The sequence below is a fragment of the Vipera berus genome (genome assembly GCF_964194415.1).
Source record: "Vipera berus genome assembly, chromosome: 7".
NCBI lineage: Eukaryota > Metazoa > Chordata > Lepidosauria > Squamata > Viperidae > Vipera > Vipera berus.
The window spans coordinates 2,371,955-2,388,025 of record NC_138209.1 but is presented as its reverse complement, the minus strand read 5'-3'; the positions used below and the strand labels follow the sequence as shown (position 1 = coordinate 2,388,025).

At 50.6% G+C, this 16,071-nt stretch overlaps 1 protein-coding gene across 1 annotated transcript; it reads left to right on the top strand.

Moving 5' to 3' along the window:
* Positions 1 to 1,435: 1,435 nt before the first annotated feature.
* Positions 1,436 to 14,759, top strand: PRADC1 (protease associated domain containing 1). Its single transcript, XM_081332222.1, has 5 exons — positions 1,436 to 2,006; positions 7,327 to 7,427; positions 9,394 to 9,503; positions 11,150 to 11,317; positions 12,214 to 14,759. The coding sequence occupies exons 1-5, from the start codon at positions 1,943 to 1,945 to the stop codon at positions 12,332 to 12,334; spliced, it is 564 nt and encodes a 187-aa protein (XP_081188348.1). The 5' UTR covers positions 1,436 to 1,942; the 3' UTR covers positions 12,335 to 14,759.
* Positions 14,760 to 16,071: the final 1,312 nt, after the last annotated feature.

The following is a 16,071-nucleotide window of genomic DNA, read 5'->3' as shown; positions in this document are numbered from 1 at the left end:
GAGGGGAAGTACGGCTTGAATCTCATAGAGAGACGAAAGAGAAGAGTCCTCCTCCCACGGGCGCTTCCGAGTTCATATTAAAACCTTTTTTTTCGCTTTCCAGGCATTTCTCCCCTCCCCCTTTTTTTTTTACAATAGGAAAATGGAAAAAAGAGAAAATTAATTCTTCTTGAAAATAATGGGGATTTTGGGCCGAGGCGGGAGCTGCGTTTCCTCAGCGGTCAGCGAAAGGGTTGCTTGCATTAATCCATATTATTCACTTGGGCGTTGTTTCTCGGTTTCAGCATCTTTGAAATGGGTGGACTACAACTCCCAGAATTCCCCAGCCAGCTTGCTTAGGGTTTCTAGAGCAGTGTTTCCTCAACTCTTTGCTTTCATGACCCCTCTCCCTGTTATAAACATGAGGGAGGATCCTCAAAGAGGTTTTTCTTTGTAGGGGTTGTATTTATCGATAGTTACCATATTAAAAATTAAAACTCAGGCCTTTGGGAGAAGGCTGGTGTATTGCACCAGGTTAAAAAATAACGATCTAACATATGGGATGTATACATAGTTTTCATCAAAATCCCAATTGATTTAAAGTTTATCTCTTTTTTAAATATTTACCTATTCAGTCATTTATATGCTGCCCAGAGTAAGAGGGGCAGCGTATAAATGTTTTTTTAATAGCTAAAGTAGAACGAGAAGAGTGGAGCCTGGTAGCAATCTAATATTCTCTTCTGTTCTTCTTTTAAGATCTCTATTGTCTATGACAGATGCAGCCATCCCTCCGCTCTGTCTATCTACCTATTTACCATCCTTTCTGTCTACTGTTCTGTTCTATTCTATTTCTATTCTATTCTATTCTATTCTATTCTATTCTATTCTATTCTATTCTATTCTATTACCTTTTCACTATTCTATTCTATTCTCATTATTCTATTCTAATTCTATTCTGTTCTGTTATCTTTTCACTATTCTATTCTATTTTCATTATTCTATTCTAGTCATTCATTCTATACTATTCTAATTCTATTATCTTTTCACTATTCTATTCTCATTATTCTATTCTATTCTATTATTATCATTATTCTATTCTTTCTGTTCTGTTCTATATTCTATTCTTTCTGTCTATATTCTATTATATTCTATTCCATTCCATTCCATTCTATTCTATATATTTTCTATTCTATTCTATTATCATTATTCTATTCTATTCTATTCTATTCTATTCTAGTCTGTATTTTCTATTCTATTCTATTCTATTCTATTCTATTCTATTCTATTCTATTCTATCCTTCATTCATTCTATTCTAATTCTATTCTATTATCTTTTCACTATTATATTCTATTCTTCATTCTATTCTATTCTATTCTATTATCTTTTCACTATTCTATTCTCATTATTCTATTCTATTTCATATTTTATATTCTATTCTATTCTTCATTCTATTCTATTCTATTCCATTCCATTCCATTCTAGTCTTTCTGTTTTCTATTCTATTCTATTCTATTCTATTCTATTCTATTCTATTCTATTCTATTCTATTCTATTCTATTCTATTCTATTCTGTTCTATTCTATTCTGTTCTATTCTCTTTTCACTATTCCATTCCATTCCATTCCATTCCATTCCATTGGAATAGGCTGTATATTTCGGATGAGATTTTGCCTCTAAGCAAGACGAAAAGATCATCGGCGTCCGGGTCTCTTCGGAGGCGGACGGCAAACCCCCCCCCCAAAAGACAAAGCAGCGGAGGAACGCCTGGAAACGCCCGCCTCGGCTCCGCCCAGGACTTCGGCTCCTCCAATCGGAGGAGGGGTGGGCGGAGCCCCGCCGCAGCTGCCTGCCAGCTGAGCTCGCCGGCGCGCCGCGGCCCGAGGACGGCAGCCCTGCAGGCGGGCAGGCAGCGCTCGGCAGGCAGCGCTCGGCGGACGGACGGGCGGGCGGGCTCCCCCAGCGATGACCCCCGCCTGGTTTGCCCTGCTCCTCCTCCTCCTCCTCGGCTTCTGCCCGGCTGGTCACGGTGAGGAGCCGCCTCTTGGCCCCGTCGCGGTGCAGCCCCCACCGGGCTGCCTGCCTGCCTGCCTGGCTTGCCCGGCAGAGGCGCCTCTTGCGGGGGTGGGGGTGGGTGGGTGGGGGAGTTTTTTTTATTTTTTAATCCCATTTATATCCCGCCCTTCTCCGAAGACTCAGGGCAGCTTACAATTTAAGCACAAACCAATGTGCTTAGCAATAGCCTTCATTCTATGTATATTTTTATTTTATTTTATTTTAATTCCATTTATATCCCGCCCTTCTCCGAAGACTCAGGGCGGCTTACAATTTAAGCACAAACCAATGTGCTTAGCAATAGCCTTCATTCTATGTATATTTTTATTTTATTTTATTTTAATTCCATTTATATCCCGCCCTTCTCCGAAGACTCAGGGCGGCTTACAAGCTTAGCAGTAGCCTTCATTCTATGTATACGCCTGCTTGTTAGGGCTTTCACACACACCCCAAGCGGCATTATTACAAAGTCAGCTTAATTGCCCCCAACAATCTGGGTCCTCCTTTTACCTACCTGGGAAGGATGGAAGGCTGAGTCAACCTTGAGCCTGGTGGGACTCGAACCTGCACTAATCGCAGGCAGCTGGGGTTACTTAAGGAGGCATTAGCCCACTGCTCCACCTAGGCTCCTAGAGTTTGGGGAGGGGGGAGGCTGAGCTGGCGGGTAACCGCGATCGGGGGCGGGCGTCTGCCTGGGAGCGTGCCGGTGGGCTTGCGTGACTCTTTCGTACCCGTCGTGGGGGCCAGGATGCGTGTCTCTACAAGAAGCAGGAGGTAGGTTGCGGGGCCAAGCTAGAGAAGAGAAGGACCGGGCTGGGGGTGGGGTGGGGTGGGGTGGGGGGACAGCAGAGCCATCTTCCAGGGTTTGAGGGGGCTGCCCCAAAGAAGAGGAGGGGGGTTGTACAACTCTTCTCCACAGCTCCACACACACACACACACCACGAAGAGAGGACCAGAGGCATCGGATGGAGACGAATCAAGGAGAGAAGCAGCCTTGGATTAAGTGACAGGGAGAACGATTAATCGGCGGAACTGCTTGCCACCAGAAGTTGTGGATGCTCCAACACTGGAAGTTTTCAAGAAGAGATTGGACAGCCATTTGTCCGAAATGGTGCAGGGGTAGGCAACCTTGGTTCTTGTGATTTTGTGGACTTCAGCTCCCAGAATTCCTGAGCCAGCATGGCTGGCTCAGGAATTCTGGGAGTTGAAGTCCACGAATCATATGAGAGCCAAGGTTGCCTACCCCTGGGTGTCCAGCCTGAGCAGGGGGCTGGACTAGAAGACCTCCAAGGTCCCTTCCAACCCAATTATTCTATGTCCTTGAATAAGCTTCCCCCTGTGTTCTCCAAAGCAGCAGAAGGCAGGACAATAAGCAATTAATGGAAACTTAATTGAGGAAAAAAAAGCAACCTGGAATTAAGGAGACACTTCCTGGCGGTGAGGACAATTAACCTGTGGAACAGCTTGCCACCAGAAGTCATGGATTGCTCCAACACTGGAGGCTTTTAAGAAGAGACTGGACAGCCATTTATCTGAAATGGTATACAGTTTCCTGCCTGAGCAGGGGGCTGGACTAGAAGACCTCCAAGGTCCCTTCCAACTCTCTTCTATTCTCTATAGGAACATGTGTGTGCCTGGACAGTATGCATATATATGCATGCATACACATAAGAGGCCAAAAAACGCCTCCAAGTTGCAAACATGCATCTCTATGTATGTGTTCATGTGTGTGCACGTCTGTGGGCCTTCAAGTCCATAATTGTCTCCAGGGGACTGCTTGTCAGGTCCATGTAGCTTTCTTGGCAGCACAGGTTGTCCGTGACTTGCGACCACAACTGAGCCCCAAATTCCTGTCGCTAAACGAGACATTTGTTCCGCGCATTTTGCCCACTTTTGATTTTTCTTACCAGCGTTGTTAAGTGAATCACTGCGCTGCTTAATTTAGTAATGCGGTTGTTAAGTGAATCAGGCTTTGCTTGTCAGAAGGTCGCGAAAGGGGGTCACGTGACCCCCCCCCGGGACAATGCACGTGTCATAAATGTGAGTCAGTCCGCCAAGCGTCTGAATTTTGATCACTTGACAATGGGGAGGCTGCCACGGTCATAAATGTGAAAAACGGTCATAAGTCATTTTTCCCCCAGTGCCGTCGTACGTTTGAATGGTCCCTAAGTGAACTGTCGTAAGTCGAGGACTAACCTGTACAGGCAGGTATTTGTGCAGAGGACTTACATCCATTCCTTTGGTGACCATTTGAAGTTACGAACGCACCGAAAAACAGCGACTTACAGGTGTTTTTCACACTTAACGACCGTCGTAGCATCCCTGGGGTTATGTGATCAAAATTCGGACACTCGGCGACGGACTCACACTTACAACGGTCGCAGGGTCTCCCGTGGTCGCGGGATCCCCTTTCGCGACCGTCCGATAAAGTCCACGGGGGAAGCCGGATTCGCTTAAGGACTGCGGCAACAAAGGTCGTAAAATGGGGACAAAAGTCCCTTAACACACGCCTCGGTTAGCCACGGAAATTTGGGGCTCAGTTGCACGTGGAGGACTAGCGGTAGCGTACGTGGGGAATCCTACACGTGTGCACGTTTACGGGTGTGTGCTTCCTGTGTGTTGTATCTGTGTACGTAAATACACTATTGGTGTGTCCTTGCACCCGAGCAAAATAGTTCGGCTGAGATCGGCGTATGTGAGACCGGTAGGGGTAGATGGTAGGAGTAAAATATAGTAAAATGTAATTTTATCATATTTTATCTATCTACACCAGGGCTCTTCCAACTTGGCCCTTTGATGACTTGTGGACTTCAACTCCCAGAGGGCTGGCTGAGGAATTCTGGGAGTTGAAGTCCACAAGTCATAAAAGGGCCAAGTTGGAAGACCCTTGATGTAGACTTTAAGAGGAGTGCACTTCAACTCCCAGAATTCCTCAGCCAGCGTGCCTGGCTGAGGCATTCTGGGAGTTGAAGTCCCACGAGTCATAAAAGGGCCAAGTTGGAAGAGCCCTGACATAGACCTTTAAGAGGAGTGCACTTCAACTCCCAGAATTCCTCAGCCAGCGTGCCTGGCTGAGGAATTCTGGGAGTTGAAGTCCACGAGTCATAAAAGGGCCAAGGTGGAAGACCCTTGATGTAGACTTTAAGAGGAGTGGACCTCAACTCCCAGAATTCCTCAGCCAGCGTGCCTGGCTGAGGAATTCTGGGAGTTGAAGTCCACAAGTCATCAAAGGGGCCACGTTGGAAGAGCCCTGATCTACCCATTAAATTGCTGAGTTTGATTCTCATTTCATTTTAAACTGTCTTCCATCCCAATTTCATTTTAAGCTGTATTTTATCTCTGTTTCACTTTACATCGTATTTGAACTGATCCCGTTTTACTGCATGCTGGTAGTAACGTCTCTTTGGAACGCTGCACCTTAAACCCAGGGGCTAATCAATCAAGTAAATGAAATCGCATTGAATAGGCGTGTCCTTGCAGGCCCCCACCCAGCCAAACCAGGATCCAAGGGAAGCGCAGGCTGCCCCGTGTTTCTTACTCGCATTAGGACGTAGGTCTTCACGCCGTAGTAGGCGGTTTCTCGCCTCCTCGTCTATTCTTAACTCTTAGCTCTTGGCACCTGCGATGCGCCGCGTTGCCAGGTTGCCGGTTGCCTTGGAAAGTAAACGCCGCGGGCCTGTCTTTTTCTCCCCCTCCCTGCTCACATCTCAGCCCACCATCCAGCAGTAAGAGCATAGAATAACAGAGTCGGAAGGGCCCTTGGAGGTCATCTAGTCCAGCCCCCCCCCCTGCTCAGGCAGGAGACCCCGTACCATTTCAGACAAGTGGCCGTCCCATCTCTTCTCGAAAACCTCCAGTGATGGAGCGCCTACAGTTTCTGGTGGCAGGTTGTTCCACTGATTAACTGTTCCGATGGTCAGGAAGTTTCTCCTTAGTTCCAGGTTGCTTCTCTCCTGGATTAGTTTCCGTACATTGTCCTGCCTTCGGGCGCTTTGGAGAAGAGCTGGACTCCCTCTTCCTTTGTGGCAACTCTTGTGTGATGCCGAATCTTTCATTATTGATTTATTTTTTAAAATTATTTGTTGCCCATCCTGCTGGGGGGGCTACTCTGAGTAACTTTAAGAGAGGGAAAGAGAGGGAAGGAGACAGGGAGAGGGGAAGAGAGAGGGAGGGAGGGAGGAAGAGAGGGGGAGAGGTACAGAGGAGAGAGGGAGAGAGACAGGGAGAGATAGAAGGAGAGAGAAGGGAGGGAGGGAGAGGGAGAGAAGGAGGGAGGGGGAGGGAGAGACAGAGGGAGGGGAGGGAGGAAGAGGGGGAGAAAAGGAGGGAGGGAGAGACGAGAGGGGGAGGGGGAGAGGAAGACAGAGGGAGAGGAGGGGGGAGGGAGGAGAGACAGACAGAGACAGACCACTCATCCACGGCTCCTGTGCTCGAACCCGTTCCTTCAAATGTCAAGACCAGGGGTAGGCAACCTCGGCTGTTTTATGACTCATGGACTTCAACTCCCAGAATTCCTGAGCCAGCCGGCTCAGAAATTCTGGGAGTTTTTTATTTTTATTTTTATTTTATTTAGATTTATATACCGCCCTTTCCCGAAGGACTCAGGGCGGTTTACAGGGCATTTAAAAAACAGTCAATACAAACGTTAAAACAAATTAAAAGAGATTAAATAGAACCCTGAGAAAATTAAAACCCAGTTAAAATTAAAATTAAAAATATTCTCAGCCTGGGCCAGAGAGCTCGAAGAGCCAGGTCTTCAGGTCCCGGCGGAATGAACGGAGGGTGGGGGCAGTCCTAAGCTCCGCAGGCAGCTGGTTCCACAGGGCAGGCGCGCCCACTGAGAAGGCCCTACCCCTGGGTGTTACCCGCCGGCAGTCTTTAACCGGCGGCACCCTGAGAAGACCCTCCCTGTGGGAGCGCACAGGACGAAGGGAGCTTGATGCTGGCAGCAGGTGTTCCCTCAGATATCCCGGACCCAAGCCATTTAGGGCTTTATAGGTCATCACCAGCACCTTGAATCTCACCCGGAGGGCAACCGGAAGCCAATGCAGCTCGCGGAGCAGAGGTGTTACATGGGAGTATTGGGAGACCCCCATCACGACTTGCGCGGCCGCATTCTGCACCAGTTGAAGCCTCCGGGTGGTCCTCAAGGGCAGCCCCATGTAGAGAGCGTTGAAGTCTATGAGTCATAAAAGAGCGGAGGTTGCCTAACCCTGGTCAAGACAATCACACCCTTTGGGGGAATGTTTGTTTTCCTGGCTCACGAAGAAATCTTCCTCTCTGCCGATTGCCAGGTTTACGCATCCAGGAGTACCTTTACTTCCACGTCCTCAGTCCCGGAGACATCCGGTACACCTTCACGGCCACGCCAGCCAAGGATTTCGGCGGAGTCTTCGTAAGTCATCTTCTCCCCCTGAAGAACTGGGTCCTTCTCTGGCCCACTGTGCCCAAACTCTCCTTTCCTTCCCAGGGCCGTCTCCGGAAGAGAGGGGGAAGGAAGGAAGGAAGGAAGGAAGGAAGGAAGGAAGGAAGGAAGGAAGGAAGGAAGGAAGGAAGGAAGGAAGGAAGGAAGGAAGGAAGGAAGGATTAGACCCCTCCCCCAGGGTCGCAACCTATTTTGGGGGAAGATCTTGAGATGTTCCTCAGCTAGAGTTCCCGAGTTCTCTCAACCTCGGTCTGCTTCTGGGAGGACCAGACTGTAGTTGAGCCACATCTGGAGCACCTTGGCTGGTAGGGCAGCCCTTCCTGACCTCCACCTGAACATCTGTTGGGAGATGATTTGGGGAGAAGGAATCTGGTACAGCTGACCTGGTTCTTCATATATCAGTTGGCTCGGCCTTCTTCTCGAGTAGATGGTTTGGGAGCCAAAAAAAAAAATCAGAGAAAGGTATTAACACGTGGGAATATTGATAGCTTAGGGTTGAACTGTGGGGTCCTTGGTGCTCGCTGAGCTGGGTGATATTCTGGCAGATGTTTCATGACCCATCTGGGTAACATTATCAGTGCTGGAAGGAATGGGGGGTTTAAGAGAGGAGGAGGAGGAGGAGGAGGAGGAAGACTATGGGGTCTCTGGTGCTCTCTGAGTTCGATGGTTTCCTTGCAGACGTTTCATGACCCAACTAGGTAACATCATCAGTGTTAGAAGGGAGTGAGGCTTGTCAAGAAGAGGAGGAGGAGGAGGAGGAGGAAGAAAGGAGAAGAAGAAGAAGGAGGAGGAGGAGGAGGAGGAGGAGGAGGAGGAGGAGGAGATGACTGTGTGGTCCTTGGTGCTTTCTGAGCTTGGTTGGTTTCTTGCAGATGTTTCATGACCCATCTGGGTAACATTATCAGTGCTGGAATGAAGGGGGGGGGTTAAGAAAGGAGGAGGAGGAGAAGGAGAAGAAGAAAGAAAGAAAGAAAAAGAAAGAAAGAAAAAGAAAGAAGAAAGAAAGAAAAAGAAAGAAGAAGAAGGAGAAGGAGAAGGAGAAGAAGAAGACTGTGGGGTCCTTGGTGCTTTCTGAGCTTGGTTGGTTTCTTGCAGATGTTTCATGACCCATCTGGGTAACATTATCAGTGCTGGAAGGAAGGGGGGTTTAAGAGAGGAGGAGGAGGAGGAGGAGGAGGAGGAGGACTGTGGGATCCTTGGTGCTCTCTGAGCTGGATGGTTTCCTTGCAGATGTTTCATGACCCAACTAGGTAACATCATCAGTGCTAGAAGGGAGGGGGGTTTGCAGAGAGGAGGAGAAGATGCCTGTGGAGTCCTCGGTGCTCTCTGACCTTGTTTCCTTGCAGATGTTTCATGACCCAACTAGGGAACGTCATCAGTGCTCGGAGGCAGTAGGGGGAGTGGAGAAGGGGGAGGGGGAGGAGGAGGAGGAGGACCGTGGGGTCCTTGGTGCTCTCTGAGCTGGATAGTTTTTCTTGCAGACGTTTCATGACCCAACTGGGTAACATCATCAGTGCTAGAAAGGAATGGGGTTATCAGAGATGACAACGAGGAAGAGGAGGAGGACCGGGGGGGGGGGTCCTTGGTGCTCTCTGAGCTGGGTTGTTTTCTTGCAGACGTTTCATGACCCAACTAGGTAACATCATCATGTGCTGAGCGTCAGCACATGGCTGGCTGGGGCATTCTGGCAGTTGAAGCCCACCCATCTTAAACGTGCGGAGGTTGAGAAACGTGGATTTACCCAGTAAACCTGCCCCCCCCCCTGTAGAGCTTAGCGATGCCCTGTGTCCCATCAACGCAAGCCAGAGGTTGCTGTGCGTGGATTGGGGGAAGCCGGGAGGGCGAACCTTGTCGCTCCTGGGCACAGGATGATGGGTCCCGCCCGGCAGGCCCTGGCTTTTATCTTCCCTCTTTTCTGTCTCTCCCACCTGCCCAGGACATGAGATTCGAGCAGATTTACCTGGTTCCGTCCGATCCTCCAGACGCCTGCGGTGCGTTGAACAACGGCGTCTTTGTCGAAGGCCAGATCGCCTTGGTGGAGCATGGGTGAGCTTCTCCCGCTTTTGCACAGTGGGTGGAAACCGGTGGGCTGCTTTTCGCGCTCCGTGTTCGAATCTCGGCCGGAGACTCCAGGGCGGGGTTCATTTCAGGAGGACACTCCAGCCCGACTAGATCTTTCAGGCAGCCTCGAACAACAAGCGGCGCGGGTCCAGATGAAACCGTGCTGGATTGAAGGGTGTCCACAACACGACACGTCCCAAAGGTGCTTTCCCCCCCACCCCACCCCACCCCAAAAGGCAACCGGGCTTCCTTAATTTTACCTTGAAGACCTTTCGCTTCTTGTCCAAGAAGCTTCTTCAGTTCTGACTGAAGGGTGGAAGGTGGAAGGATTTGTATTCTTTGCAGTCCTCTGGTTGTTAGTACTCTCTCTGAGAATCGTTGAGGCCCCTTGGAGGTTTATCTGTGCCCTGAAGGTGATCTGAGTGGTGCAAATGGGTGCGGAGCCTTCTTGGAACTGCCGAAAGGACCGTGTTGTGAACAGGAGATGGGGGGGTGTCTTGTCCCTCCCCCTCTGTTCAATTTGGACCTACACGGCCACTTGGACCCCTCTTTCAAATCAGCGGCCCTCTCGGTCCAGAATGCGGACTTTGCTGTCTTCGAAAGAGCGGCCTTGGTTTCCCAACATGCAGATGGGCTGCTGCTGACTCGTCTCCTGTGGGGTTTCTTCTCCTACTACGCTGCGCCAGGCGTTTGTGAAGCGGTTGTTTTGTTTCTCCAAGGTACATGGGAGATAAAGACAGATAAACCTCCATGTGGCCTCCACGATTTTTTACTTAAGCTCATGAATCATTCCCAGAGGGAGCTTGAACAAGAAAGCAACAAGAAGGGGAGCAGCCCGAGCAGAGGTTTTTATGGGGGTCCCCAGCCCCCCAATGAGAGTAAGGGGGCTGGAGGGCCATTAACTCTCTCCAATGGGGCTGCAGGGGCCGGAGACCCCTGACCCACCAGTGGGAGCAAAGATGCTCCCATCTGATGACCTTTTGGGGAACTTCCATGGCTGGCACAAAAACATCTAACACTCCCTCCCTCTGCCCACCTATCCATCCCTCTATCAATCTATCTATCTATCTCTATCCTTCCACCATCTATCCCTTCATCCATCCATCCCTCCATCCTTGGTGGAGCAGTGGGCTAATGCCTCCTTAAGTAACACCAGCTGCCTGCCATTAGTGCACCAGCTTGGGTGTGTGTGTGAAAGCCCTAATAAGCAGGCATATACATAGAATGAAGGCTACTGCTAAGCTTGTAAGCCACCTTGAGTCTTCGGAGAAGGGCGGGATATAAATGGAATTAAAATAAAAAAATAAATAAAAAAATACTTAACGACCGGGACGATGGATTGCAAGGATCCTTCCACCCTCCACCCTTTCAGTCAGAACTGAAGAAGCTTCCAGGATGCGAAGCGAAACGTCTTCAAAACAAAGTCCAGCGGGCCTTTTGAAAAAGCGCCTTTGGGGACAACCCCGACCAGCATGACGGGGAACCTCCGCAGACAGGAACTCAAGAGTGGGAACGTAACAGTGTGACCGTAGCACCGTGTGTGTGTGTGTTGTACAACCCGGAAAGGTTGGGGAACCCCTGATCTGAATGCATAAATGTGGACATTTGGGGGGGGGATGCTTTTTCAACAGGGGCTGCTCCTTCCTGTCCAAGACTCGCACGATCCAGGAACACGGAGGCCAAGCGGTGATCATTGCAGACAATAGCTACGACAAGGACACAACCTACGTGGAGATGATGCCGCCGGGCAGCCCGCAGAGGGCCGACATCCCTGCCCTTTTCCTGCTGGGGAGAGACGGGTGAGTGACAGGGGGCTGCGCCCGGGCCCCTCCCTCTCTCTCTCTCCTGACCACAGACCCCATTTGTACAGCGAAACAACTCAGAACCGCTGGAAAAAGTAGCTCAGGACCGCGTTTCACACTCAGGACCGTCACCGCATCACCCCACGGTCGCAGGAACAAAATTCAGACACTTGGCAGCCAGTTCGTATTTATGACGGTCACCGCGTTTCTCCCCCCCCCCCGGGCATCCCCCGATCCCCTTTTGCAACCTTCTGCCAGGCCAAGTCCATGGGGAAGCCGGATTCTCTTTAATGGCCGAGTTCCTCGCTTAACGACTGCCAACGGTTCACTTAGGAACCGCGTTACTAACTTAACCGCAGCGATTCACTTTGCGACGGTGGCAGGGACAGTCGCAAAAACGAGGCAAAAGTCACTTCACAAATGTCTCGCTTAGCGACAGACATTTGGGGGCTCAGTTCGCGGTTGTTAAGTTGAGGACTGCCTGTATCAGGATTTGATGATTTGTGACAGTTTTCAGTCGGGAGAGAAACAAAATGCAGGCTTCTATTCCCCTTTAGAGTTGCTGCTGCTTCTATATTTTTTATTATTTTTTATTATTATATAACTTTTATTCATTAAACATGGAACTCAGTCAACTGAACACTCAAATTGTCTGGGACTAAGGGTTGACATGGGTTGCTGCCAGCATCCTAGGTATCAACCTAGGTATCAATATATTATTATTATTATTATTATTATTATTATTATTATTATTATTATTATTATTATTATTATTATTCCACATTGTTTCTCTGAACCGCCTAGAGCTGCTGTGAGCTATATTAAGCTCTCTAAATAAAACAATAAAGAATAAATAAATAACACCCCCCCTCCATTGCCTTATTTTTACCCAGGTACATGATCCGTCGTTCTCTGGAACGGCACGGTCTGCCTTGGGCCGTGATTTCCATCCCGGTCAACGCCAGCAGCGTTCCGGCTTCCGAATTCCTGCAACCTCGGGGGATTTTTTGGTAGCAAAAAGCAAAATGAGGAGAGAGAGAGAGAGAGCGCAGCGGCATCCCAGAACCGGACGGAAGGGACGAAGATCCCATCCACGGATCAGCGTGTCACCCAGTCCTGCAGCTTATGGGACCATAAGATCGGTTTTGATGAGGGGAAACTGACCGGACCGTGTCATCTGGATGGCTTCTTCTTCTGGCTCAGATAACACCCATTGGAACTAGTTGGCCCAACCAGCAGCTCTTGAGGCCCAAACAAGAAGCCTTGTTGACTTGTCGCGGATGGCTTGCTGGCGGATGGTGATTACCAGGTGGTCTCAAATCCGAGAGAATCCCAAGTCTTCAAGAAAAGTTTGCCTTGTCCTCGCTTCCCGAGTCTGGGGTCTGAGCCCCAAGGGGCATTTTAAATTCAGTTTCAAATTCAGATGCAAAAATATTGACCAGATGGAGACATTTGGGTGGGTCGGTTAGAAACCACGTCGTTCATACAGTGGTGGTTTTGGGATGACAACGCCTGAGTTCACACACGACAAAGCAAACTATGGTTTCACACGGGGGGGGGGAGGGCAGAGGTTGGAGGGCAAAGGCTAAGCTCGGGGAGGGGGCGATGTGTGCGTGTGTTGCATAGTTTTAGCTGCCTTTCACACTTTTGGCACTTCTCCCCCAAGATTTAAGGGTCAACTGCCCCCCCCCCAATTCAAGAAGCGTGGTTTTTGTTAAGTTCTCAACAAGTTCATCTAGTGACGGTTCAAGGTTATGACGGCACCGGGGGGGGGGGGGGAAAGGGATGTAGGACCATTTTTCGCACTTATGAACTGGCCGGTGGCCGGATTGGTTGTGTTGCGTTTTGCCTTTTGTCAATCGCTGCCGGTACCCCTCCCCAAATAAAAACCAAAAGGCCACGTTCTCCAGCCCACGGGGGTCTCTGCTGGCTAGTTCTGCCATTTATTTAATCAGGCTTATTTATTTATTTATTTTTTAAAAACCCAGCTTTATTACAGGAAGTCCTCAACTTACAACAGTCCATTCCGTGGCCGTTCGAAGTCACAACGGCGCTGAAAAAAGGGACTCGGGACCGTTTTTCCGCACTTACGACCGTCGCAGCATCCCCTGGTCACATCAGCTTGGCAACTGACTCGGAGTTATGACGGTCGCTGTATCCCGGGGGGGTCACGCGATTTCCTCCCCTTTTGCGACCGTTTGAGAAACAGTGTCAATGGGGGGAATCCGGGTTTGCTTAACGACCCCGTATGACTAAATTAAGAACCAAGGTGACTCGCTTAACGACGGTGGTAAGAGAAACCGTAAAATGGGAACGGCTCGCTTAACCAAGGTCTCGCTTAGCACGGGAATTTTGAGCTCGGTGGTGGAGGGGGGGTCGTAATCCGAGGACTGCCTGTGCAGCAAGTCCTCGGCTTACAAGCATTCGTTTCGTGACCGTCCGCAGTTACAACGGCGCCGGAAAAAGGGGACTTGCGGCCGGTTTTCACGCTTAACGACGGTCGCAATGTAACCTGTGTCGAGAAAGGTGGCGAAATGGGGCAAAACTCACTTAGCGAGCGTCTCGCTTAGAAGCGGGAACGTTAGGCTCCGTTGTGGTCGTAAGTCGAGGACCCCCTTCACCGAGTCTAATGGGCATTAGACGAATAAACCTTAATCGTGTAACGTCGGGTCCGGAGACGAAGACAGGAAAGCACGCCACCCGGAAGCAAATCCTCTTGTATTGAAGGAGGCGGACCGATTTGCATAGAATTACAAAATTCCCCCTCGGAAGGAGCGTAAAACGGACGACAAGGGCACGCGACGACAAACTGTCACTCGCTCAATCCTGGCTCAGGACGGCAGGCAAGATTTAAAGGAAGGAGTACGGCAGGCCAGACGTCTGAAACCGATGGGCCCCAGGTGAGGAAGCAGGCCAAGCAAACTCGGGATCTGGATTCGAGTCCCGGCTTTCGGAGGTTGTGGGTTGAGATCCAAAGGGGCCACCCCCTTCCCCGAGAGTCAACCCAGCCTCGATCTGCTTGGGGAGGGAGGGAAGGAGGGAGGAGGGGGTGGAGGAAGAAAGAGAAGAAGGAAAGGAAAAAGGGAGGGAGGAAGATAAGGGAAGGGAGGGAGGAGGAAGTAAGGAGGGAGGGAGGGAGGAAGAGAGGGAAGGAGGAAGGAAAAGGGAGGGAGGAAGGGAAAGGCAGGAAGGAAGCAAGAGAGGGAGGGAGGAAAGAAGGAAGAGGAAGAAAGGAAAATGGGAAGAAGGAAGAGGGAGGGAGGGAGGAAGAAAGGGATGAAAAGGGAGGGGGAGAGAGGAAAGGAGGAAGAGGAAGGGAGGGAGGAGGGAGGGAGGGAAGAAGAAAGGAGAGAGATAGATGGGAAAAGGAAGGAGGATGGAAGGAAAGAAAGTAGGAGAGAGAAAAATGAAGGGAGAGAGGAAGAAAGGAAGGAAGGAAGAGAGGGAGGAAGAGAGGGAAGAAAGGAGAGATAGATGGGAAAAGGAAGGAAAGGAAGGAGGGTGGAAGGAAGGAAGGAAAGAGAAAGTAGGAGAGAGAAAAATGAAGGGAGAGAGAGGGAGAAAGGAAGGAAGGAAAAGAGGGAAGAAAGGAGAGAGAGATGGGGAAAGGAAGGAGGGTGGAAGGAAGGAAGGAAAGAGAAAAATGGAGGAAGGGAGAGAGACAGAGAGAGAGGGGGGGGAAGGGTACCCCGTGGGCCTCTCCTCCTAAGGCCAGGCGAGTCTCCCCCAAAACTCCCCGCCCAGCCGCCATCTTGAAATGCGCCCAATATTTTCGGGCCGAGGCTCTTTTGCATAGCTGGAGACCCCAGGTGGAGCCGAGGAGAGGAGATTTCAGGCAGTCCCCGACTTACAACAGTTCGCTTAGCGACCGTTACGGCGCGGGGGAGAAAAAAAAAAGGGGGGCTCCGGATTGTTTTTTCCAGACTTGCCCCCGTTGCTGCACCACTCCCCCCTCCCCCCCCACGGGTCGCGTGATCAGCATACAGCCGATTGGCCACCGACTGGTATTTATGACGGTCGCAGCATCCGGGGTGCGTGCGCGTCACCGTGATCCTCTTTGGCGACCTCCCGACATGCCGAGTCAAGGGGGTGGGGGACGGGGGGGGAAAAGCCGGATTCACTTAACGACTGGGCAGCCGACTTATCGACCGGGGGGGGGGGGAGGGGAGAGGAGGATTCACCGAACAAGGGAGGTGAGGAAAGGGGTCGCAAGGGGGCAAAACCCACTTCCCAAAGGCCCCCGCTTGACGACAGGAATTTGGGACTCAAAGCTTGGTCGTAAGTAGAGGACTAGCTGTGCGGGAAACCAGTTTCTCTGCTTCTCTTTGCTGGGAAGGGGGGGGGGAGAGAGAGAGAGAGGTGCAGATCGGGGCCAGGATTAGACCCCCCCACACACACACCCCACATCCTTAAGGCAAACACCTAAGGCTGGAGAAGCAAACCTGGTTAGGATGCAGAGGGTTTGCTGAACCCCCTTCTGTCGGAGATGGAGGCTGTGGGGGGGGTCTTCTGCTTCCCACCAGCTTGGGTGTCCAGGGGTCACCAGTGCCTGTTCAGGAAACCCCCCCCATACTCCTTGCTAGGCACCCTGTGGGTCAAGAGGCTGGACAAGATGGGTCCCTCCCTGGCCACCCTACTTCCCCCCCTCCCCCAGCGATCCACATCCTCCCAAGCCACCATCTGACCAGGATGCTCTTCCCACCACAGCCCAGGACCACTAGAGGGGTTCCTCCCACTCACACCCCCACCCA

Excerpts from the sequence above, each read along its gene's own strand:
- PRADC1 (XM_081332222.1), top strand. The coding sequence starts at position 1,943 with ATGACCCCCGCCTGGTTTGCCCTGCTCCTCCTCCTCCTCCTCGGCTTC. Across the intron at positions 2,007-7,326 it reads CTTCTGCCCGGCTGGTCACG|GTTTACGCATCCAGGAGTAC; the intron begins GTGAGGAGCCGC and ends GCCGATTGCCAG. Across the intron at positions 7,428-9,393 it reads AGGATTTCGGCGGAGTCTTC|GACATGAGATTCGAGCAGAT; the intron begins GTAAGTCATCTT and ends CCACCTGCCCAG.